Raw genomic sequence first — 26,809 nt, 5'->3', positions numbered from 1 at the left:
AAATCATTCCCAATTGAAACGGATATCGAAATACATTGTTGTTGACCGTTTCTGATAGTGTATTTGAATATGAAAATTTATTTATTTTTATTGGAACACGTTGGATAAGGTTTGGAATGGTTATGTATTTTAATTCCTGGTATTTTGCAACGATTTTTGTAATACTCATTGCTGAATTTTGAAATTCTATCTATTTGTATTGGTAATATATTTAGGAACGCTAATTGAAATTGTATAAAGCTTAATTTTTTAAATAATATTAGGCACGGTTTGTTTTTTATTTGGAACAGTCTTTTGTAACTGTGTTAGGAATATTTTTTGGAGCTTATGTTATGCACGTGTTGTTTTCGTCAAAACTTTGAAGATATTATAGCTTGGGGCTAAAAATTTAAATTTTTAGAGTTTAAAAATAATAAGACCAAAAGTACAAGAAGCTAACTTGTGATACGTAAAATGATATGCAGTAGCTTGGATCTTGTACTACTCCAAATTATTGATCTATTACATGATTTTTCGAACAATAAATAATTCTTTTTATATCTAATTAAATGATGTTAGTTAAAAAAAAAATACTACTTATTCCACTTTATAAATCATTTCCATAATATTATTAATCAATTTACAACTTTTTCTAGAATCATTTTGAACAACATCATATAAAATAACTTTAGATATGGTGGGTATAACAAGTAAAAACTAAAAAAAAGAATGAAAGAAATAACTTTATTTTTTTCTCCAAAATATGCACAATTATGCTCACTATATTAATAAAATAAAGCTCAAATCACTAAGAAAATAACTTCGAAAAAATATCAGTATCAAAATAATTAGCAAGTAAAATTTTCGTTGCTAATATAATTATTTAATAAATTTACTTGCTAATGAATTTAACAATAGAAATTCACTTGCTAACGGATTTGGTAATGAATTGTTTAAAATATATATTAAAAAGTATAAATTAGCAACACACACTTGCTTACTAGCTCGGTGCTGATTTTAGTATCAAATAGGGGTGGTAGATGAGTCGAGCTGGCTCGATTTTGAGCTCAAGCTCAGTTTTAGTTGTTCACCAGCTCGCGAGCTGGTGAATATTTTTTTTTATATATTTTTATTTTTTAATTTTTTATATATTTAATTTTATATTTAATATTTGATCAATTTTATAATCTAAATTGACCATATATTATAATTATTAATCAATATCATACATTTTATTTTGGATAATAATAAATTATGGTACTTTTATTTATACGTTTAATCTTTATACAAAAATAAATTTAAATCAACAACTTAATAAATTATAATATTTTTTATAATTAAAATTATTATTTAATATGATATATAGAACTTTATGTTATATTTTAATATATATTTGTATTACGTTAATATTTTTTAAATTGACAAGTCACTTATGATTTTTTATTATTTATAAATTTATGTCAAAATTTAGTAATTCCTATAAATTAATCTAAAAATAATAATAATAATAATAATAACAACAACAACAATAATAATAACGATGATGATGATGATGATGATGATGATGGTTGAACAATTCTAATTATTATTTTATTATATATATAATGAGATTAAAAAGTTTAATCAATAATTACGATATCTTAAAATTCGGACTCTTGATTCATATGAAATTTAAATATATACAAGACTCTAATATCAGACGGTATGATTTAAAATCACATGGTTTGATTCAACTATACGTCGTCTTGAATGATTACTCTTATATTTCGAGTACGATATCTCGACATCCGTATTTCGAATAAGTTTAAAACTTTACTAAATGTTTGTAAGTTTTATCATATCTAACGGTCTGATATGAATTTTAATGGCCCGAGTAACCCATGTTGTTCAACAATGTAAGATGATAGTTACATTAATGTTATACGAACATTTATAAATATGCAAATTTTGCAGATTGTGAACATATATTAATTTCAACTATATATATGTAAAAATTTTATGATTCAATCTCATGATTTAAAATAATAATAATAATAATGGTTGAACAATTCTAATTATTATTTTATTATATATATAATGATATTAAAAAATTTAATAAAAAATTACGATATCTTAAAATTCGAGCACCCGATTCATACGAAATTTAAATATATACAAGACTGTGTCCATTAGATCATATCAGACGGTATGATTTAAAATCACATGGTCTGATTAAACGATACACCGTCTTGAATGATTATTCTTATGTTTCGAGTACGATATTTCGACATCTGGATAACCAATAAGTCTAAAATTTTACCAAATGTATTTTTCTGTAAATTTTATCATATCTAACGGTCTAATCTGAATTTTGATGGCCCGATTAACCTATATTGTTTAACAATGTAAGATAATTACATCAATGTTATACTAACATTTATAAATATATAAATTTTGTAAATTGTGAACATATACTAATTTCAATTATATCTATGTAAAAAAATTTATGATTCGATCTCATGATTTAAAATAATAATAATAATAATAATAATTCAAAAAGTCAAAAACCCTCTCTTTCTCAATTCTTTCCCTCTCTTATTTCTTCCCCAAACCCATCTCTTAGAACCCTAGCCCCCAAATTCACGGCACAAGAAAGGCAAGTCGGCAACGAGGACAGCTACGGTGCGGCTTCCAGGTAATTTTTTGTTCTATTTTAACTTAGGCCATTGTCTACGGTTATGCTGTAGGTGCATCTCGTCTTACTTAAAGATCATCATGATTTGAAGGATCTATAAGTGTTTTAGATTTCTCTGCACTGCTCTGTGATGAATTGTAGTTATTAGTTGTGAGTTTCTGATGGATAAGTTGATATGAGAAACTTGAGAAATCTTGATGCTTTTGTGCCTGAGGTTGGGAATTGATCTATAAAAGTTCTCTGGTGGGTAGGCAAACTGGAATGGATATGGTTTTAAAGATATACAATTAATAAAAGAATGTGGCATTGTTGTCTTTGGGTTGATCGCTCGAGCTCGAGCTCGACTCGTTGCCAGGCCTAGTATCAAATACTTTTGTTTCTATTAAACTATTTTCTTTTAGTGATTAGTAAAAGTGATATTAATCTAAACAATTTTGATTAAAAATATTTATGAGAAATGAATTTAGAATAAATTTTCTTACTTGATAAATGATTTTCTAATTAGTATTCTCTATCATAATAATATTATTCAGAATTTATTTTATGAAATAAATAAGTATTGTAATTATTTAATTTATGGAACGTTTAATACCCTTATTGTACACACTACAAGAAAACGGCAAATGTGAGCGATGCTGAAATTAATAAAACCCACCCAACCCACATCAAATTAGAGGGTTAAGTTCCAATTTTAGGATCCAGTCAGTAATTTGATGTGCAACCTAAATAATTTGTGAAGTGGAAGTTTGCTTTGTTGTTCAAGACCAATACCTGATGGTGTTGATGTTGTTGTGCAAGTAGAGGACACTATTTAGCATCAGTAAAGCCAAGATAGATGGTTTCAAGTGAAGGTAAGGTAACATATGCAGGTTCTAGTAAGTTTTAGGTAGAATGAACAGTTGGAAGTTAGAGTGAACAGATTTTAGTGTAATGGATTTAGATACGGTGTGTGCGCGTCTATGAAAGAATAGGTACCTATTTCTAACAGTGTGTGCGTATGTATGTATTTCTTTTTCAATAAAATGACTATAGTGACTAGGAGTTTCTTTGACAACGTACCTCTCTCTCTCCTCTAACTCTCACTCCCTATCTCACGTCTAACTCTCTCTCTAGCGGCGGGGAGAAGAAAGCAGATTCGCTTGTTCGCATCTGGCTCTGGCTCTGGCTCGGGCTCGGGCTCCGGCTCCGGCTCCATTGGCACACCTTCTATCCGACGACATTAACAGGTAATTTTTGTTCTTTGTAATTTTTTGTTACAGATTGTAGGAGAAATTTTAATTGCTTTCAAGGTGTTTGTTAAAATGCCCGATTGAACACCCCAATGTTCTTCTCACCGAAATATTTACTTTTTTTGCTGAAATATGTTGAAAATTGAAAGACTTGGCTGATTGACATGCGAAACTTTTGTAATTTGTTAATTTGTCGTCGGTTTTCTCAATTGATTTGCTCCTCCTTCCTTGTTATATGCTGTGATTGAATGGTGGTTGAGTTGAAACAAATAATATAGGGATGTTGGTGGGGATGATGAAAGATTAGTAGAGGTAGTAGGAGTGTCTGCAGCCAGTCTGCAGCGCTTTATAAAGTTGAAACAAACTTTATAATGAAGAGATAGCATATTGCTGCCAAATATTGTGAAGTGAAAAGAAGCGCTTCATTTGGGATGTAAGCTCATACTTTTTCTGGAGATTGTCCAATTTCACGCATGGATTTGTGTTTGTTGTCTCATTTTTAACATTGCGGTCATTTGTGAAGTTGTGAAAGGGGTACTCTTTCTTTTTTTTTTTAAAATAATTTTTAGAAAAAAATGTTATCTCTTCATTATAAAGTTTTAGTGTTATCATTCTTGTTGTTCTAGCTTATAAGTAGAGTTTGATTTAGAATTTAAATTCTAGTTGTGAAGTGGATATTTTTTATGCATTGTCCTTTCTGTTGATATATTGCTTGATAACTATTTGAAGATATGCTTGAGCTGTTTGCATTTTCTTTTATGTAATTGCATGCTGTAGATATATATCAATTTGATTATAAACTGTGAACTAGCCAAAAATCGTCGTTTGTCCAGAAGATTATCGTTTGTAAATATATTGACAGGAAACTGTTTGATGGATGCATTGGGCTGCTGCAACCTTTAAACGTTCTGGGGTTGATTTAGTGAGTTACTCAACATCCTTTTGCTCCTGAAATTAGGACTTCTATCCTCAATGACTTTGCGGAAACCCCCCCTTCCTCGGCTTCTCCTGAACAACGTTTCTTGCATGAGAAATGCACAACAAATTCTGCGCCATGTGAATGTATCCATCCATGATGGAGGAGCTCTGGTTCTAACAGGTACGAATGGCTCGGGGAAAAGTACTTTCTTGCGTATGTTAGCTGGCTTTTCCAAACCATCAGCCGGTGAGATACTATGGGATGGCCATGATATTACTGAATCTGGTGTTTTCCATCAGTATAAGCTTCAGCTGAACTGGCTCTCCCTCAAAGACGCCATTAAAGAAAAGTTTACAGTCCTTGACAATGTTCAGTGGTTTGAAGTGCTTGAAGGAAAACAAGGGAAGTCCATACCAGCACTAGAACTCATGGGGCTTGGTAGACTAATGAAGGAGAAAGCGAGAATGCTCTCCATGGGTCAGCGCAAAAGGTTACAACTTGCTAGGTTATTGGCTATTGATAGACCAATTTGGTTGCTTGATGAGCCTTCAGTGGCCTTGGACGACGAAGGGGTGAGATTACTTGAGTACATCATTAAGGAGCATAGAAAGAAAGGGGGCATTGTCATTGTGGCAACTCATCTACCCATTGATATTGAAGATCCGATGATTTTAAGGTTGCCACCAAGGTTCCCAAGGAGGATGACTTTGGTTGACATGCTTGATCGTGGTGGATTGGATTAACATTATAGATGACATGGCTTGCAACAACCTGGTAATCCCATTAATTCAAGAGTATATGTAGGTTCATATATGTCAAGGTTTTGTAGCAAGGTCAACAGATGAAGCTGTTAGATTGCAGATGTTGTAGTGTTCAATAGCCATCCAAATTGATTACTTCCGTTGCAAACACTTGCAATTAAAGGCAGGTTTTCATTTTCCTGGCTCTGAGTCTTTAATATGTTACACTAACAGTATGTCTGAACTTCAATTTGTTGGGGGGGGGGGGGAGGCAGAAGGGACTACAAAATATCTAAAATAAGAAGCACAATGTTGTATCATTTGAAATGAGAATATTATTTTCTTCTGTCTCTCCTTACTAATATCCAAAGATTCAAATATGGAGTAAGTTTCTCTTTGTCTTGGTGAAAGGGCTTCATGTATCAGAGTTAATAAGAGATCCCAAAGTTATCTTATTAGAGGATTGATCGGCTTATAGGCTACGACATCACATAAGAGACAATGTTGCTTCTGTCTCTTAGAACAAAGGACTGCAGTAACACAAAGATTCTCAAGTTTGTTAGCAAATTTGAATGGAGAAACTATTTCTTAAATGAATCCAAATACGTTTAGAGTAACAATAGGAACAATACATTAGCAATGAAGACGGCACAAAGTTCTATGATAATTACTTACATATAGGACAAAATGGTATTAGATATAAAACTATTAACCTCTTCAATTATTGCAATTCTAGTTCAATTAAGATTGACATACATTTCCAAATTTATATAAGGGGTTAAATGTAATTTATCTATATGATATTGTAAATGTGTAAATTATCTTTCTATAAAAAAAAATAGCAATTTATCTCTGTATGTTTTAAAAAAATAAGAGGATAAATTGCTGCATTTTTAAAAATATAAAGGGATAAACTGCTAATTCTTTTTTTATAACGAGGTAATTTGTACATTTACAATATCACAGAAGGATAAATTACATCTTTCCTTTTATATAAGTATTTTTACTAGGTTGAAGCGCACTCCATGTGTGTGCATATTTTGAATTTTTATTATATTAATTTAATAGGCGAATAGCAATTTTACTCTCTGTGATATTAAAAATAAGCATATTACCTCCCTATGAAAAAAAATATAGCAATTTACTTAAAAACATAGGGAGTTAAATTATTGTATTTTAAAAATAGAGGGAGGTAAATCGCTATTTATTTTTTCATAAGGGGGTTAATTTGCTCATTTGCGATCTCACAAGGGGTTGCTTGCATTTTTTCCCAATTTAATTAAACATTGAAAGAGAATGAAAAAAAAAAACAATTATAAATAAATTATCAATATCGATAATTAAAGTGAATAAGAAAATCACGACTTCATTTTATTCAGTGCACGCTCTTGCAAAAGCTCTCTTCTTCTATTGGAATCTGTTTCGTTTTCTTTGGTGCTGAGGTCTGGTAATTCAGCAGCAGATCTCTTAGTTCAGTATGTTGAAGCAGGAAGGGAATGCTTAATTCCTCTTTACCCCCTGGTCTGGATGATGTTGTTCTTGCTGACTTTGTTAATTGATATCTTAGTTTTCCCCTCAAAAATATAATAAAATAAAATGTTTTATATTATTGACAACAGTAAGATCAAATATGGCATTACAAGTTCACAAATAAATAAAATTGGTGCTATTTCCATCCCCCAATATCACAGAACAGGACCCAACTCATTTCACCAATCTGCAAAAACAAAAAATTAGTCTAAATTAATTTTCTCTAGAGGAAATATCGAAATATATATATATATATATATATAGGAAAAAATGCAAGCAACCCTCTTGTGATATCGCAAAGGAGTAAATTACTTCCTTATGAAAAAACAAATACCGATTTTTCTCTCTGTACTTTTTAAAATATAATAATTTACCCCCCTATGATTTTTAAAATGAAGTAATTTATCTCCCTGTATAAGGAAGTAAATTGCTTCATTTTAAAAAGTATAAAGAGTAAATTACTATATTTTTTTTCATATGGGGATAATGTGCTCATTTTCAATATTACAAAGGGGTAATTATTGCTATTCACCCTATATATATATATATCCAAGAAACAAAAAAAAAGACTGCATGTCATCTTGCTTGCTTGCAACATACATATTGGGTATAGCAGCTTAATAATAATAGCAAAGAAACCACATATTTTATATAATGGAACTCAAGAGATGTGAGGCTAAATTGAACTAATAGATTCGAATTTTGATAAATGGTTTCTAAGGACTCAACATCAAAATAATTTGAATTTTCTGGATATTAAATAAAATATAGTTAAAAACTAGAGTTGAGAGATTTAAAATCCTCCGAGTTTACAATTATTCAAAAGATTTGGAGATAAATGCAATTCCAGACCTGTAAGTTATATAGGAGATGGCAATTTTCATCTGTTCAAATTAATGCAATCAGTTCTGTAAGCTTAAAAATTATTGCAATTTTAATCTTTTTTCGATCAATTTTGACTACAGAAAAATTCCCATCAACACCTAAATTGTGACTTCCGGTGAATTTGATGAGATTACGGTCCAACATATTATTTTGTTTTTAGAAAATGATTTCAAAAGACTTAACATCAAAAGAATCTAAAATCTATCAATATTCAACAGAATACAGTTAAAATCTTAGAGTTGAAAAGGATTTAAAATCGATTGAATTTACAATTGTTCAAAAATTTAGCAAGAGAGTATTTATAATATAGAAGGAAAAGTTTAGTACTTTCCTATGAATAATTTTCCAAGAAATAACTTTACAGTTGCAAATACTTCGACACTTACCCTCATTTTTCTTCCTACATGACCTTGCAAAATAACACAAGCCAAGTCCCAATAGTAGTGCAGCTAACCCGCCAATGAATATGGCGACAAACTTAGGAGAACCGTCTCTAATACCGTCGTCTGCAAATGCATAAAGAGATAATTATTAAAATAGATAACATAATTAAAGTACACTTCTTCTCTTTTTTTTCTTTTTTTTTTTTTTGAACATTTTAGAGTTGATCTTTTAGCATTGTAATCTCATCAAATTTGGGAGGAGAAAAATTCTCTTTTGATGGTAGTTATATTTCTTCGCGAAAAAACTATTACGCCAAATTTTCTTTCAGAAAAAGTTTTTGGCGGCGATCATGGCCATTCTTTCAGAAACAGTTTTTTGACGGCGATGTGATGGCCACATGATCGCCGCCGTAAAAAACTGACCAAAAATATATATTAAATGGAATTAAAAGTAAAATTAGCCTAATTTATAGGGAAAAAGAAATGCTATTTCCCAGTGAACTCAACATGGTGAAAGGGAGAGAACAAGAGAAATGCAGCTCTATTCATACCTTCAAAAGAGTAACTCCCAAAGCCATGACCTCCGTTGTATTCATAGCTGACAAAGCAGCTATCCAGATATATTTCTCCTGAAACTGTATATCTGCATTCATCCTCAGCAATCCGGGCTGCACTTTCAACGCATGCGCCACAGTCACAGGCCCGCAAATTCCCTGCACACTGCCCCACGACGTGGATTGCTTCGTATGTCGTCTCGCAGAATCCATTCCCGCTCACAACACAGCTTTCCAGGGCTGCAAGTGCTGCATATTTCATCTCCTCAAATCCAGTTTTCTTAACTCTATGTTTGCTGCAGGCCTGATGGAGAATTCGATCAGGCCCGGGATCCACCTCCGCCATGTCCTCCTCCTGATAATGAACATAGCAGCCAGAAAGCTGGATTCTTGCCGGTAAATTTTTCCCGCACAGATCTTCTGACAGAACCTGGAAATTCCCCACGCAGCTTCTGCACTCGTCCGGGCTTAAATCGTTCCTGCACTGAAACCTGCCTGAAATCGCAGTCTCATCATCAGCTACGATGGTTTCAAAGAACCTGGATTGTGAGGACTGAGCTATAAATTCTTGAAACAGCGTGGAGAGTAACGACGAATGAGCATTATTTAAGGAAGTCGACTGGTTTGAACACTGGTTGTATATTAACTTATGATGGCCATCTATGATAAGGGTGTTGACAGATTGTAGCATCAGAACAAAACATAGGATCAAAGTACAAGAATTTGCTGATGAATCCATGTGGGCTGTGTCTGATCATTGATTCTGGCCTGATTCAGTCCTGATTTCGTTCTTTAAATGCGATTTGGTTTAACTTTCCGTTGAGAAAATCAGCATCGACTTTAGTAAAGCTGCAGCTGTTTTTTGGTTCTTTGTAAGGGTTTTGGGGATTTTTCCAGCCTAACTACGTCTAACATTGTGGCAACTTGAGATTATTAAACCTCAATCCCCTGGGATAGGTATTGTTGAAAAGTGGGATGGGCTGGTGAATTTTACTGTGATATGAGTTATTTAAATAATAGAATAAAAATAAATAAATTAATAGCAATTTATCCACTGTGATATTGAAAAATGAGCACATTACCCCTTATAAAAAAAATTGAGCAATTTACCCCCCTATACTTTTTAAAATGAAGCAATTTACCTCCTTATACAGAGAGGTAAATTGCTTTATTTTAAAAATCATAGGGGGTAAAATTATTGTATTTTTAAAGATACAAGAAGGTAAATCGCTATTTGTTTTTTAATGGAGGGTAATTTGCTCATTTGCGATATCGCAAGGGGGTTGCTTGCATTTTTCCAAATTAATTATAATATATTTACTTGAACTTTTTTTATTTGAGTAACTCAATCTACCAAAATTCAAGAGGAATAATAATTTGATAAAAATCAAATCTTCATAAAGCAAAGTAAACATCTTAGAATGGTGTATCAAATACTTTATTCAACCTTATAATAAAAAGTAAACTGTGGTTAAAGCAATAAAGATCATACGTTTTCGAGTACTTCAGCAATGGCAGTTCCACTTTTGGATTGAGGAAGCTGTTAATCTATGCTCTATTATACCTTATTATTAAGTGAGAGCACCTTTTTGATGTCTCACTCTTTATTGGTATGCTAATTTATATATTTTTTAATATTTAATTTATTTATTTATTTATTAACTTTTCATCCTTCCACTCTTCTAAACCCTTAAATTGCCCACTCTTTTCAACTTCCACCAACTTTAACTTCTTTAATTTTTTTGTTTAAATATTCTTATTTTTCTTCAATTAAAATATATTTTAAAAATATAAATTATTGGTTAAAACTTTTATTTAATGATGCACACTCAACACACACTGGCTTCTGATTGAACAAGAAATCAGTACTTTCTTGTTAGGTGTGACTTTTGAGGAAGTTTGTGACTTTTGAGCATTAGGGTTTCTCATTATTCTTTTCTTGGGAAGTTAGCATTTTTTATTAAGGGGATAATTATACTGCCATCCTATAAGGTTTAATATAATTACAAATAAATTTTTTATAATTTTGAAAATTATCTTTACTATTCGACCCTAAAGTTTGTTTTCGTCTAATAAATAAATCTATTTATTATATAGTAAAATTTTGCAATTTGCTGACATCACAAAAAAAGTTGAATGACAATTTATATTTACCAACGATTGATTTACAAATTTATGTCAAACAAATTTAATCTGAACAAACTGCCCCTATAAGAATAAAGATGTACATCTTCACATACATTAGCGTGTAAGGATATGTTAGAATAGTTTGATCAATAATTATTTATTTAATTTGCAATAAGTCAATTGAGGGTAGATATGAATTTTCGATTAATTTTTTTGTTGATATAAGCAAATCCCATTAACAAAGAAACATTAGGTACAATTAAATTAATTTTTTAAGTCATATAAAATTTATGTATAATTATATTAAATTTAAAAAAAACGGTGTAATTATCTATTTGCTGTGAATGTAAAAAATTAATTAATTGAGTAATATGGAGGAAAATGAGAATGTATTTAATCTATGGACAGGGGACTTGTTTCGATGGTAAAGCTGATTGAGAAAAAATAATAATATGAAGGAAATGTTTGCAAAAAATTTTACTTTTAGAAAAGTAATTTTTGTAAAGAAAATTAAAATTAGTTGTAGTAAAATTTAAAGTGGGTATTGTTTGTAAAAAAAAATGAAAAGTAGATAAAAGTTAAATTGGAAAGTGTTTGAAAAAAATTACTTCTAAAATAGACTTAATTGATTAAAGACCGTTTTATCCCTATGTCTTAAAAAGATACTATTTTTTGCTTATTATTTCACTTGTTGTTTGTCAATAACTAATTATTTTTCATAAAAACGATAAATTTTTATTTTGATTTGTATATTTTATATTTATTTTTTATAAATATATATTTAATTTAACAATGTTCCCACTAAGTAATATAATTGTTGATTATGTTAAACTTACATGATTGCAAAAATATATATATTATTAATTAATCAAATAATAATATGCGAATGAGTAATATAATTAGATGATATAGCAAATAAAATATAAAAGATTTAAAACATTAAATATGTAAATGTATAAATTTGATTATTATTAAATTATTTAAAAATTTCAATATCAACTTTAAATATATAATTTTAAAAATAATTTAAAAGTGATAAAGTTGAATTAAGATTATTATAATAAGAGTATAGTAGTAAAACCTAAAATTGTATTTATTTATAACAAAAGTCAAAGTAGTTATGATGTGCATAAAAATAAGTTGGCCCAAAGAGATTCGAGCGGCCCATAAACGAAGAAAATAACAGAAAGCCCGGGACACCCTCCAGGAAGCCCAGGACATCCAACGCCCATAACGACCCCAGGAGGTCAAGGATGTCCCAGCCCACAATTTAATTAGGCAGGTTCAGACAATCTAAATAGCCTAAGAAATTTAGGAAGAATGGAAGAGACCAAGGACATCCTCCAACTCGAACCATGATTAAAGCCCGACAAAGTATTCGACCCAAAAGGTCTACACGAGTGGCAGCTCATTCTCCCACGGGACACCCACATCAACCCTAGCAAAGGAAACCCCCTGGCAGCTAGAACTCCTTGCAAACGAGAGGCCTTCCTAAACAAAGAGAACTCCAACTAACGCACATTCACCTGATAAGGACAACCTACTTTTTCATGAATATCTAGAGAGTGGGATAGACCCCCAACTGATGGGGCAGTCTCCTATAATATAACCTTAGTCCTTCTAGGCGAGGGACACCTTTCTCACGCCCCTCTTACACTTTAAACTCTTCTCCCACTCTCTAAATTATCTTTTAAACTCTATCTAAACATATTATCACGTGTTCTTACACTTTTCACCAAATTTATTCACCATATCTCAATTCTTAATCACATTTACTTACTTTTTCACTTTATTCAATCTCAAATCCAATACTAATTTGGGTGTTAGAGTGCTAACGCCTTTTCTGCAGGTCGTTCCTTCAGGATTTGCATTAGTTTCAATCAAACCTTGAACGATTGTCCAAATACATTGGACCTGTGCATTTTTTGAATGCATCAAACTAGAAGCACGCCCAATCATTTACTTCTAACTTTTGATCTAAAAGCTCTTTTCGTAGTCGTTTTGAAGTAGAAGTGACATCCCACACACTTTAAAAATATTTTTCAAAAGCCAAAAGTTGAAAACACTTTTTAAAAAACGCTCGCAAATACTAGTTAAGAAATTTTGGCTTCGAGTTTGATTATCGGGATAGAAGTCATCCTAATCTTTATGTGACGATCGACTCAGGTCGTATAGATAAATAATAAAGTGGTAGCTTGGATATAATACATAAAATGATTGGATTTTAATTCATAATCCAATTAAATTAAAACTTATTAATATAACTTGATCTCAACTGCTAAACACTATTAAGGGACTGATTGTGAAAACTTCTTCCTTTAAAAAAGTAATTTTTGTAAAGAAAGACGAAAGTTGTATTAGAATAAAAAATGAATAGTGTTTGTAAAAAAAGTAAAAAGCATACAAAAGCTAACTCCGATAGTGTTTGGAAAAAAATTATTTTTTCAATAAACTTAATTGATAAAAACTATTTTATCCCCATATGTTAAAAAATATTTTTTTATTATATATGCATTTTTTTTATCAATAATAATTATTTTTTCATAAAAAATAATAAATTTTATTTTGCTTAGAATGTATCATATTTAATTGTTCTGAAATATTAATAGAAAATAAAAATTTTGATTTAATAATGCTTCCTAACATAGTTGTTGATTCATACTCAATAATTAAACCTGCATGAATGAAAAATGTTTTATTAATTAATCATAGCCATTTAATTTATATTTTTTATGATAAATGATAATATAATTAAATAATACAACAAAAAATATAAAAATTACAAAATATTTAATATGTGAAAGTGTAAATTTGGTTATTCTTAAATTGTTCAAATTATTTAAAAATTTCAATATCAACTTTATAGAAAAATTTTAAATTAAATCAAAAACAGTAAAATTGAATTAAAGTTATTATAATAAGAGTAAAGTAGTAAAACTGAAGTTGATTTTATTTATAAAAAAGCTAAAGTAGCTAGAAGCAACCCCCAAGGTGCTTTTAACTTTTAACCTAAAAGTGCTTATTCTAACAATTTCAAAAGTAAAAGTTGGCATCTCAAATACCTCAAAAGTACTTTTTAAAGTCAAAAGTCGAAAAGTATTTAATATAAATATCTTTTAAAATTAAATCTAAAAAATAATTTTTTTTGTCGGTCAATTGTAGGGAATATTTATTGGAAGACAACTTATTTTTATAGGTATTTATAATTTTTTAAATGCAATGAAGTATTTATAATTATAAAAAATTTTAAAATAATTGTTATAATTTAATAATTAATTTTATTTATTTTTTTAAAAAAAAGGGAAGAGGTGAGGTAGGAGCCTACACCTCCTGCTGCGCCTTTTAACCTTCGGTGGCGGCAACAAGGTGAGTCATCACCCATCTTTGTCCTCCTTTCAGCCAACTTCCATTGCCACCAAATTTACTTGTCAAAAATTGAGAAATGAGAGAAATGGTAAGTTTATATTTTCACATATTATATATAACACAAATTAACCCATGAAATTTGATGCAAATGGAATATCATTCTCTTTCTTTTGCAAATTCCAACACTGTGGATGGGATGGTCCTTCATTTCAAAGAAAGTGTCCTGAGGCGATTCATGATTTGAGAAGGTGAGTCTCACTTAAAATTATATAGGTATTTATAAGATTAGAGGATTATTATATGTACATCGCGTATGATTATTAAATAAGTTTAAAAATGATTCTTTTTTACGATGAAATTCAATTTGAAATTGCTCATTGATTTGTATTTAAATGAATATGATATTCGATTATTTATTTGAATCGAATGAGCTTTTGGAACTACATGGAGCTATGTGCTACAACGTGGACATTATATTAGTTATTGAGGATTCTGGTATTCATAGTGAAATATCGTTGGGAGCCACTCGTGGACTCCATGTATATGAGTATCCAAGAGGTTTTAATTATCTTGATATTGTTTGGTTCATTGTAATATTCAGTATATACATGTGATTTTTATATAGTTTGTTTTTCATATGATCGTTCGACTGATTTTATGGATTTGATCATGTGATTCTTGTTATGTGGTCAATGGGCTGGGGGTGGGCCGATTTGCGAGGCACGAAGGGGTAGATTAGGCTATCGATTGAGGGTTTTTCATTAAGTTTCTACTTAGGTGTCCTTTCACAAACAGGCTATAGATTGTCTATGTGATTGGCACCAGCATGTACTCGGTGTGGCAAACCAATACGGTGGCTGGGTAGCTCCCTGCATGGAGGATAAAGTAGTAAATGTTCTTTTAGGAGACATAATGTAGTATTTATATGATTTGACCATTGCCAGATATGGTTTGCACAGGATCTATCGTTAAACTGTTGCAGTCAATATGTTATATTTTAAGTATTTTGATCGACTATTCTATTATCAGTATTTTATTTCATGTGCACCCACTCGTTGCCTCACTAAACTTTAATTATCTAGTTTGAATTCCTTCCTCTAAATGCAAGTTATAACTTGAACAAGTCACGATCTAACCAACCTAGAAAAAGAGCAAGGTGATTGGGACGAAGGTCAAATGATTAGGAATTGAATTATTAATCGTCGTCTATAAATACCACCATGTATTTCATTTGTAAATAGCTTTTGGAGAGAATAAGAAAGTAATTTGAGGAAATCCATATATTGTTTTCGTTGTATTCTATTAGGAGTAACAGACCAATAAACTTATAATTTCTCTAAGTTTATAACAAGTTATTATTTTTGTGAATACGTTGTTGCTATAATCTCGATTTTGTAGCATCCCAAGAATAGGGTTTAAAAAAGGGATTCGTACTTTTGGGACACGACACTCTTTTTCGATCAGCTCGTCAATAAAAAACTACAATAATTGTTTTAAGCTTTAGATATCTGTTTCGAATCGGTGGTCAAATTCAATCCACATGAGAGATAGGGAATTGACCTTCTAGCCCCATGTGAAAGGCTTTCATGGGCATTCTTTAATAAAAGCACACTAATTCGAAGGGTTGGCGAGATGATGTCAGTCCTCGTTATGTTCTTATATATGGGGTCAATTTATTTAATGAGAATTTCATATTTGAATCCCATTGGATGCAAATTCTAGCAAGCTTGCAACAGTCATGAACTGCAACAGGGGATTGATTAGTCTCTAGCCTAACAAAGCATGGGAACGGGAAAAATATTATTTTAGTCTGCTAAGTATACCTAATTTTAATTTTAGTCCGGTAACTATGTCTATTTTTGTTTAGGTCCAGTAACTTATGAAATTGCTTCCTTTTAGTCCTCTAGTAGATTTCCGGACAATTTTACCACTATGAGTGCATATGGACTAAAACTGTATTTCAAAAGTTGCATAGGGGTAAAATTGTCCGAAAATCTGCCAGAGGACTAAAAGTAAGCAATTCCGTAAGTTACTGAACCTAAATAAAAATGAATATAGTTATCGAACTAAAATTAAAATTAGACATATTTAACAGATTAAAATAATACTTTTCCCGCATGGGAACACCCTCTTAATTGAGACGCTTTGTATCAATGTAGATAACTAAAATCATATCTAATTATTATTGCTAATAGCATGATTCTTGCTATTTCATTAATATTGATGACGTAATTTGTGTCCAATCAAATCATACCACATCAGCCCCTCCAACCTCAAATCCCAAGAATTTTGGAAATAAAAGATTTGGGAGTTGACTTGAGCCCATGGGCTTGATGAGCCCAATATTCCTTCTTCATATATTTAAGAGGTCTAGAGTTCTCATTTTCTCATCAATTACCCTATTCTTTTGAAAAACTCTTTGTCATCTCATTCTTTCTTGCATCACTCTTCAGTCTTCACATGTTCTATAAAGAAAGGTACTCATTACTTCTAATTTTTTGTAATTTTTTTTTCAATTTATAGCTTATTTTATATTTTTTTTCCTTTTGTGTCTGAATTATGACGATTAGTAATAATATCGAGATTACCTTGGAAAGCGGAGGGTCGGCCTCTCCATAAGGGAACGAGAGACTCGACTTCAAGAGCAACCTTTGCGAGTTAATTTGTTCCTATTGAGGCGGGTCGTGAGGCATGAGAGATTCTTATCCCGTTGCCCTTCCTCCTTTTTAATTAGTTCACTCTTGATGTTTACTTTTGTTTTTTATTTAAAACTTTTTTAGAATATTTAGGTCGTTTTTGTTTTCCTTATGTTGTAATTAGTCGTTATGGTACGTTGTTCCTATGCACATATAAAAATAAAATATATAAATTAAGAAATCATATTTTTACAAAAAGGAATAAAATAGAAAGAGAATCAACTTAAAGTAGTATCGACAATAAAATAATTGGTGTGATGATGTTAAAATGACGTGGAATCACTTACATATATATAAAGATAATTACAATCAATTTTAAAATTATCTAATTATGGATATATTTGTCGTACTTAAAAATTTATATAACGGTGTTATTAAACGTGTAGGGGCCGCCTTTTATGTCAGTGTATATGTATATAATTTCGCTGTGGTTTCCATATTTTAAGTAAATAAGATAATTATTTATTAGAATAGTGCATCATGCATTAAATTACGTATTATAGGAAATATTATATATATAAATAGTGCATTAATCATCAATTATAAATATGAATATTAATTGCTTACTAAGTCCAATATATTTCTTTTATATCATAACGTTGGTAAGGGATTATTGAAACAAAATTGCTTTGATGGATTTCGTGAAATATTTATTAAAACCCAAGAAATTTTAAAAAATATTAAAATCGATAATAAATAGGATTATATGTACAATTTTAAATTTGGGATAGAGAGAGAATCAAATTAAATTGCCTTTAAACAAATATTCATAAAAAAATTTGGTTTCAATCACACCCAATCATTAGAAGCCAACTCATCATCCTCCCAGCACGAGTTCCAATCAAAGTCGGCCCAGAATCAATTCAACCCTGCACCCGAACATACAAAATAATTACTCCGCATAGAATAGTAACTCACTCATATAAATAGTCGGAGACTCTTGCTATTGCCACCCTCTCTCTCTCTCCCTCTCTAGAGATATAGTTGTTAGGATTTTTCTGGTTTTGTTCACTGGGTCTGCTTGACGTTTTTCTTTTCTGTTTGTTTGTAAAGTGACAAAGCTGATGATACCTTTTTCATGCTTTGTTCTGTTCCCTTAAGATTTAGACTCTCGTTAAGGCCTTCCCTGCATTGGGTTGCTTGTTAAACGTGGAATCCGACGCTTGTAATGGTACTGTTTTATCTCTTCGTTAAGAATCTATGGCTCTTTATGTTCTTGTTCTTTGTTTTGCGGTGTTCATGGAGTTGTTGATGAAGGGTTTGCTTTTTTCTTTCTGGCTTGTTTTGTCCAAAGCTTGAAAAAAGATAGTTTTGAAATAGACCCTTTGCGTTGAGTAATCTATTTTGTTAATTTTTGCTTGACCTTTTTGTCGCGCTTTTGGGAGGTTTTTCTGGATTTCTGATGATGTTCTTCTTTTGTTCTTGATTTAACCATGCATTGTCGTGTGGAGTATGGTTCATGTGTGTATACCTCCTTTTCTTGATGATTAAGTAAGATTGGGTAAATTATGTTAACGCGGCTGAGGTTAAATCTAACTATACAAATACCCCTTGCCTTTTTACAAAAAAAATAATTACACTCTCATCTCCTAGGGTTTTGATTTGGTGAAGTTATATTGAACTTCTTGTGATTTGGGAGAAATTACATCTAGGATATATGAGATTTACTTCAATCAAACAAATAAGTTCATTTGTTAGTCAAAATTCACTGAATTTGATAATATTAACAAAATATTTGAATTAAACTTTATATGTACTCTCGATTGATTTATTATTGAATTATTGCAGGGTATGCAATTTTTTTTTTGACTAAATTACTTGAGGATATGCCTTTTCACATGCATTAACACATGAAGACGTAATGTGGTTATAAAAAGATTTATTTGACTTGCAATAAATTAATAATAAGTTAATCAGGGGTAAATATAGGATTTTTTTCTATTTTTTTGTTAATATCAGTAAATTAGTGAATATTGACTAGCAGATGGACTTATTTATTAGATGGAAGCAAATCTCAGAAGTGCTAGATGTAATTTCCACACCACAATAGGTCTACGTGTAATACACCAAACTTTAGGAGAAGGGAGTTCAATTATTCCTTTATAAAATTACAGGCTTAGTGACAAGTAGGGGCCGTTATGTAAAGTTTCACCATCAAGTATGGGGTAACCTAGTAAATACTACTATAAATTCAAATAATATACTTGTAATTTTGCAAAAGATAAGGGATGTTGTGTAGTTAGATCTAATAGAGTTGTTAAAGTAATTACCTTAAAAGATTTGCTTTAACGATTAGTTACTAAGAATGATTCTTAGTATATATAAATGCTGTTGTAAGACAGAATCGTGGAGTTAGAGGACATCCTTCCCTTTTTTTTCATACATGTTACAAACTAACCTTTTTCTTGTTCTAGACCTATTCGTTTTTGGTCTATCTCATGTCCCCACTCCCCCAGTCTGTCAGTTTGCGAAGGTTAGTCAAAGTATTTGGGCCAGCATTGTTTGGTGATGGACTTGGTTGGATGGTTGCATTAGATTAAGGTATTATAAATTTAGATGAGGAGAACTGCAGTATCTGCACTTTTTTCTTTGTTATCTTGTTTTTAGCAATGTTTTTCTTCTCTGGAAGTGCTGCTCTTCATGTTGTCGGGTTATTAGTTGGTAAATGTTCTCTAGCTTTGAATTCGTTAGGCAAAGAAATGATATGATACGTGTTGATTCGTAGAGTTCAAGAACCGACGTTTTTTGTTCTTTATTTTGTCACACAATTCTGCAGGTATTTCAGTATTTGGATAAGAAATCAATGAGGTGATGGTAGACCATGGATAATTGCTGCGAGTTTCATCAAGTGAATTGTTCTAATATGACACCTAAACATTGTTTTGTAATATGGATAATTGTTCCAATATGACACCTAAACATTGTCTTGTAATAGGGATGAATATCATAATTCTCGTTCGTGCTTATCCATGTTCATCTTAATATTCTCTTGAATCCTCTGCCATCTCATTCATTTCTGTATGAAAGTCGCACATTTAAAATCAAGTGTACAAGTGAAAAGGACACTTTCTTGTTCTAATTATTTGGAATTTTCTTTCTCTTGTTCTGTCTTCTGTTTCTCAGGCATGACAGACTTTGAATTTCTCTCTATTAAAATCATCGAACTTTGGAGTATATCATGGCGCCAGAACGGGATCCAAGAATTGCAAACGCTTTCAGGGCAATGAGGAGCTTGGGGATTGATGCAGAAACTGTAAAACCAGTCCTCAGGAGATTGTTGAAGTTATACAACAGGAATTGGGATCTCATTGAGGAAGACAATTTTCGTACACTTGCTGATGCTATATTTGAGCATTCAGACGATAAGGTTCTCAATTCTTGTTTCTTCTCCGAAACTTTTCTGCACTCCTTCACAAGTAACTCCATTTTGTTGTATGACATTACCCAGAATTCTTGAAAGTTCACTAAATCTGCTTCCTTGGATCATTAGTGCCCTTTAAAGGGAAAGATTCTGCTTCTTAGCTGCTTTGCCTGTTTCTATTTGGCTTTTGTTTTTACCAGAGTTCAATAAATAGTTGGTGAAGCTGTTCTCTTTGCACTTGGAGTAGATTTTCACCTTTTATTACCAACAAGATGTAGTTCTAAGTTTTTCTTATTAATGTTATGTGGGTAGGCAAAGGCTGAGAAAAACAGCGATACAGTCGATGAGGATGTCGAGCCTCCATTCAAGAAACCACACAGAGGACTCCCTGAGGATCAGGTTTCGTCTACTGGAGGCAATGGCAAAAGCATTAAAGATATAGAAGATGGTGAAGTTCCAAAAAGTTCGAATGATATCATGATGGTAGAGTCGTCTCAATCCGTTTCCAGGGATCCTACTCAATGTTGTGTAGGTGAAGCACCAAGCGGAAGCAAATTCAAGAATCCCATTCGTGTAAATTCGGCTCTGGATGAGGAAAATTCATCGAAAAGGCTAATATTAAGGGCACCTTGTTCAAATCAAGATGCTAATAATTGTGTTTTAGATCCTATGATAAGAGACATAGCGCTTGATCGTGAAAACGGAAATTCAATAGGCCTAAGGGAAATTCAGCGATCTCCACAGTTTGCTGCTCCCACGTCACGTATTTGTCCAGGTATATCAGCATATTAAAGCTTATTTCTTTTTACTGTTCTTGATATTCATAAATAACAGGATGGGCTACCAATGAACTGCTGTGTTTCTGTGACATATTGGTGTTAAAGGCTACAACGTCCCACTGTCCGAAACGTGGAACTCCATGCATCGATCCCACTCCATTGACATGTCTTACCACAGTTCATTTTCTGTCAATCATGTATTGTTTTGCTCTTTCAGGCTCAAGCAATACTTCAGAACATTCGGAAAAAAGAAAGAAAAAACTTGAGTCTGGCTCATCATATGATCATCAAACTACATTTCAAACTGCTTATGATATAGCTTCATCGACCTGTGGAAAAGTGAAAGTCTCCTTAACATGCAATCACGATCAATGGCAACATAACTTCCGCGTTCCAAGTGCTGATGAGGTCCTAAGCTTTGCAGAGAACACTTGCCACAAATTTTACGAAACCACGGGTGCTCAGTTTTCTTTGATAAAGCTATTGAACGAACTCTGTGAGAGTTATTTGGAAACAAACAGGTCATCTGGAAATTATATTCATCGTTCATTGAGCTGCAGCAGAGATTCTACACGAGAGGATCATCCAGAAGCTGATCAGGGCAAAAGGATTTCAAGTGGTTCAGGATCATCAGTTTCACGTGGTCATGTGATTTCTCGAGACAGTGACAAGAAAAAGGTTTTCCATAAAGTGAGTGACATAACAAATGGCACGGAAAAAGTGAAGATTTCTCTACTAGATGAAAAAGGCAATGAGGATCTGCCTCATTACATCTATTGTCCAGAGAACATTACATATGAATCCGCATACGTGCATGCATCGTTAGCTCGTATCTCAGATGAGGATTGTTGTTCAGGTTGTATTGGGGATTGTCTATCATCATCCATACCTTGTACATGTGCTCGTGACACTGGAGGGGAATTCGCTTATACTCCAGAAGGCCTGCTAAACGAAAAGTTTTTACAATCTTGCATTTCCATGAAGCTATCACCCAAAAAACACCACCTTTTCTACTGTCAGGACTGCCCTCTGGAGAGGGCTAAAAACATCAACATGCCGGAAAAATGCAAGGGGCACATGTTGAGAAAGTTCATCAAGGAATGCTGGAGAAAATGTGGCTGCAACATGCAGTGTGGAAATCGAGTTGTTCAGCGAGGTATAACAAGAAAATTACAGGTTAGTGTACTTGGAACAAAAGTTTTCATTTTTCCAGTTGATAGAAAAGCTTTAAATGATGATTTTAGGTAAATTGATAAATGAATCAGAAAAGCATCGATCATATGTTTGCATACTTCCTTTTCCGTGTCCCATAAGTGATTTTGGTTTTCGTTTAATACTTACGTGTGTTTGTAATAGCTTCTACTTCTTTGGTCGGAATGAGTTGGAAAGAGAGTTGTAAATTTAGCTATAATGATCATTGGGAGTGCTTGAAACCAAAAGTGAAAAGAAAATATTGAAGTTGTGAAAGTTGCAAAAATTGTTGGAGGATGTAGCTATGCACTGCACATGTGAAGACATCACATTACAACCAAAAGCACAAGGACGTCTTCTCTTGAAGGGATGGTGCCCTCTAATGAATGCCTAAACTAATAATGATGTATATTTCTAGGTCTTCTTGACAAGTGAAGGTAAAGGATGGGGTCTAAGAACACTTGAGGAGTTGCCAAAAGGGAGTTTCATTTGTGAATATGTTGGAGAAATTTTGACTAACATAGAATTATATGAAAGAAACAAGAAAAGCAGGGGCGACGACAAACATGTGTACCCAGTGCTGCTCGATGCAGACTGGGCTACGGAAGGAGTTCTAAAGGACGAAGATGCTCTCTGCTTGGATGCAACTCATTATGGGAACGTTGCTAGGTTTATCAACCATCGGTAAGCTCCTTTCCTTGTATTTAGATACTGCTTGGTTGATCTTATAAATTTATCAAAACAATTTATAAGATGTTAGAAAGCTTATAAGATACTAAAAGTATTTAGTAAAACTTTTCAAAAATGAGTATAATATTTGAAAATAAAATATTATGAGCTTACAAGACTTCTTAGACAATAGAATTTTTATGTACTTTTAAAAATTCATTCAATTCTAGTTATGTTAGTTATTAAATTATCATGGCGAACACTTTGAAAAATTTTATAATTTTATTTTATCAAGAGATTCTAAGAGTTTATTTTAAAAGTAAGTGTTTATATATATCATATACACTTCAAGGCTATGTTATAAGATTTAGGATTTATTACATTTAGACCCCATTTGAAATGCTCAATTACACTTCTTCAAAAAAGGTTTTGAAATTACTCTTACACCTCCTTTGAAAATTCTCAGTTTACACCCCTTTTATTACGATTTGGTCGAAAAATCCTAATGTTAGCAAAAATAGTTACTTAAATTTTTTAATTTTGCCCCTCATTTAATATTTTCATGTATACTTTTATAATTAATAAGGGATATAATATATATATATATATATTATAGATTTAGGTTAACATCATTATATTTTTCTCCTTATAAGTACAAATTTATTGCATGGGAATGTTAAATGAGGTATGAAATTGGAAACATCAGCATCTTATGTCCAAACCCTTACGAAAGAGGGTCAAGTGTAAACAATGAGTTTTTGGAGAAGGTGTAAGTATAATTTATATTATTAGAGGGGGTTTAAGTGTAATTTACCTTAAGATTTATAAGATCTTTCAAAAACTTAGCCAAATACCATATTGATATTACCAATTTGTCAAAATGAAGAGCTAACTATCACTTCACATTTTTTGTCCAAACACTAAATGAGAGTTTGCAATAGCTAAAAATGAGTATTATTTATCAGTTCTATGCCAAAAATAAATTGAAAAAGGTACTTTTTGATTTATAAGTTTTGATTTCGAACTGTTAAAATTAAATTAATTTAAGCTAAAAGTTATAAGCAGCTCCCTACCAACTTGACAACTTATTCATAAAGGTTGTAAATATTAAGTTGTGTGTCATTTCAACTTTATTTTTTCTTCAATTTTCACTTTTGTTTTCAAACGCTCTCAATTTTCAAACTAAATTCGTGATTTTCTTACAATTTATTCCCACCATAAAAGTAAAAATATTGTTTATTTTACATTCTTAAACCTTTTTTGTCTTGTATGTTGAATAAAGGTGCTTGGATGGAAACTTGCTTGAGGTTCCAGTTCAGGTGGAGACTCCTGATCGGCATTATTATCATGTACGAGGATCAATCACTCCACTCTTTGTTTCTTACCCATTGCATTCTATTACATGAACTAATTTTCATGTCACATGCAATAATTTGACATACACGAAGTATGAGTCTTTTATCACAATTAATCATTTCGACTAAAAATAAAAAAATCATGGTGAATATATTGAGAGAAATATGACTTTTAATTATGGTTATCTTTCATGGTTAAAAGTTAAAATTATGGTCGATACTAGATGACCACGGCTATGTAATGTTATTAGTTGTCGTTTTGGTCCAAGTGTTTTACTGTGGTTAATATTTTGGTTATAGGTACAACCATAGTGAGTATTGACTAACCATAAAACTTTCGCATCTGTTCTGTTTGACTGTAGTAGATTGTATTGTTGTACTATGATTTTTAACTTGTAGTTATTTATATTGTAAGAAATAATTAATTGAAAAAAAATTATATTCTTTGTCATGTAATTCTAGGTTATTAGTATTTTTGGTCCTGTAACATACTCTGTTTATACATTTAGTCCTGAACATCTTACATTTGTCCTTTTTTTTGACAAATTTAGTTTTGTATTGACAATTTTGGTCCTAACTATAAATAATTACAGGATAAAAAATTAGATATATTACAGTGTGAAGTGGACGAGAATTGTCAACAAAAAATTAAATTTGTCAAAAAAGGACCAGTCGTGAGATGTTTAGGACTAAATTCGTCAAAAAAAGAATTAAATGTATAAATGAACTAAGTTACAGGACTAAAAATACTAACCACTAAAAATTATAGGATCAAAAATGTGATTTTGCCTAATTATTTTTTTTGGTAGGATAGTAATTAGCTACAATTTCATGACAACTTTTGCTTGTTTCACCAAATTAGACTAAAACATCATTCATAATTAAAAAGTATAGCAAATATTAATTAATCTGATTAAAATTTTATTTTTACAATAATTTGTTCGACCGTGATTTATAGTATTAATTTATCTTAATTTTTAAAGCATAATTCAACTTATATATTTATTTATTTTTGTTTCTTTACAGCTTGCTTTTTTCACTACAAGAAAAGTGGATGCTCTAGAAGAGCTTACTTGGGTGAGTTTTTGAATGGTTCAATACATATATAAAATTTATAGGTTTTAAACCTGATTGACTTTTTTCTTGTTACATTTGGATCGATAGATTTAAAATTGGATTAATTATATTTATACGCTTTTTGAAAAAATAAAATTACACCTTTTTTATAAAAATTCAAAATTATATTTACACCTTTTTCAAAAATTCTCTATTTACACCTAACTTCTTTGTATTAGGATTTGAACTGAAAATATTGACGTTACAAAAAATATTACATAAATTTTCAATTTTATCTCATCTAATTAAAGCAGGTTAAGACTCTAACTTACGTTGTTACTACAACATTATTATATACATCTCATGATTCAAAAACTTTATTTTATATATCAGAAATAAGTACATTGACATTCTTAAAATCTACGAATACTTCAAAAAATTCATACAAATTTTTAGAAAATTGTGTTGTAGCTTTAGAGTGCGTCAATGTAAATTTTTTAGACTTAATGGGTTCTTTTATAGTATTCTCAAAGCTTTTAAAATGTGAGTCTTATTGAAATTATCATGAATTTTCACAAGTACTTATGTTTGATTATGTGTTGATGTTTTTAGGATTATGGGATTGATTTTGATGATAAAACGCATCCGGTCAAGGCTTTCCAGTGCCACTGTGGAAGCCAATACTGCAGAGACAGGAAATTGAAGAAGAATTCGTTCAGAAAATTTTAGTCCAAATCGAGTTTGGTTGAATCTGAACTAATTATATAACAAATGCAATATATTTATCTTATAATTAGTGTACAATTTAGGAAAAGTGACCAAGTGACAAGTATATCACACTAACTCTATGATTAATTTGGTTAAGGTTGAATCTGATTTGAGAAAAAAAATTTCTAATCGATTTTAGGATTTTGCTGCACATTCGAGATTGCTTTTCTTCTTATAGTTTTACTCAGCTCTCAAGAATTGAAGAGAAGTTTCTTCGTGACATGCAGACCATCTCTAGAAAAAATATGACTTTTTGTGATGGTTAAAAATAAAAAAATTGTGGTGAATACTAATTTTCTACAACTGTGCAATGGTTAGATGGTGCTTTTACAAATAAGGCTAAAGTATTAGTTATACAAAAAAATTATGACTTTTGACTGTATGTAAAAATCATGATGGGTATTGATTAACTATGGTTAAAATTCAAAGTTTCTGGTTGGGTTAAGTCCAAACTTAATGCCTTTGGACTTGATTTTCTGCAACTCTTGGAATGTGAAGTGCAAATACACTGGCACCCCGACGCCCAATTCAGTAAATATTTATAACAA

At 31.3% G+C, this 26,809-nt stretch overlaps 3 protein-coding genes across 4 annotated transcripts; 2 read left to right on the top strand and 1 right to left on the bottom strand.

Annotated features, from left to right (window-relative positions):
• LOC105161153 (ABC transporter I family member 1) lies at positions 3,642 to 5,740 on the top strand (the record flags this gene model as incomplete). Its single annotated transcript, XM_020693109.1, is given in 2 exon segments — positions 3,642 to 3,879; positions 4,745 to 5,740. A coding segment is annotated over 1 exon segment (690 nt). The 3' UTR covers positions 5,545 to 5,740.
• LOC105161210 (cysteine-rich repeat secretory protein 3-like) lies at positions 6,907 to 9,797 on the bottom strand. Of its 2 annotated transcripts, XM_020693514.1 has the most exons (3): positions 8,891 to 9,795; positions 8,343 to 8,462; positions 6,907 to 7,258 (listed from the first exon to the last, which is right to left on the bottom strand). In XM_020693514.1, the coding sequence occupies exons 1-3, from the start codon at positions 9,630 to 9,632 to the stop codon at positions 7,251 to 7,253; spliced, it is 870 nt and encodes a 289-aa protein (XP_020549173.1). In that variant the 5' UTR covers positions 9,633 to 9,795; the 3' UTR covers positions 6,907 to 7,250. The 2 variants fall into 2 exon arrangements, with proteins under 2 accessions (XP_020549173.1, XP_020549174.1); XM_020693515.1 differs by lacking the exon at positions 8,343 to 8,462 and having other exon boundaries at positions 8,891 to 9,797.
• On the top strand, positions 18,062 to 26,325 carry LOC105161152 (probable inactive histone-lysine N-methyltransferase SUVR1). Its single transcript, XM_011078752.1, has 8 exons — positions 18,062 to 18,253; positions 20,206 to 20,449; positions 20,756 to 21,218; positions 21,440 to 22,398; positions 22,832 to 23,097; positions 24,365 to 24,431; positions 25,464 to 25,514; positions 26,106 to 26,325. The coding sequence occupies exons 2-8, from the start codon at positions 20,261 to 20,263 to the stop codon at positions 26,220 to 26,222; spliced, it is 2,112 nt and encodes a 703-aa protein (XP_011077054.1). The 5' UTR covers positions 18,062 to 18,253; positions 20,206 to 20,260; the 3' UTR covers positions 26,223 to 26,325.

Source organism: Sesamum indicum, linkage group LG4 (assembly GCF_000512975.1).
Source record: "Sesamum indicum cultivar Zhongzhi No. 13 linkage group LG4, S_indicum_v1.0, whole genome shotgun sequence".
Lineage (NCBI taxonomy): Eukaryota > Viridiplantae > Streptophyta > Magnoliopsida > Lamiales > Pedaliaceae > Sesamum > Sesamum indicum.
Note: the sequence above shows the minus strand (reverse complement) of the source record. Positions and strands in the feature narration are given on the sequence as shown.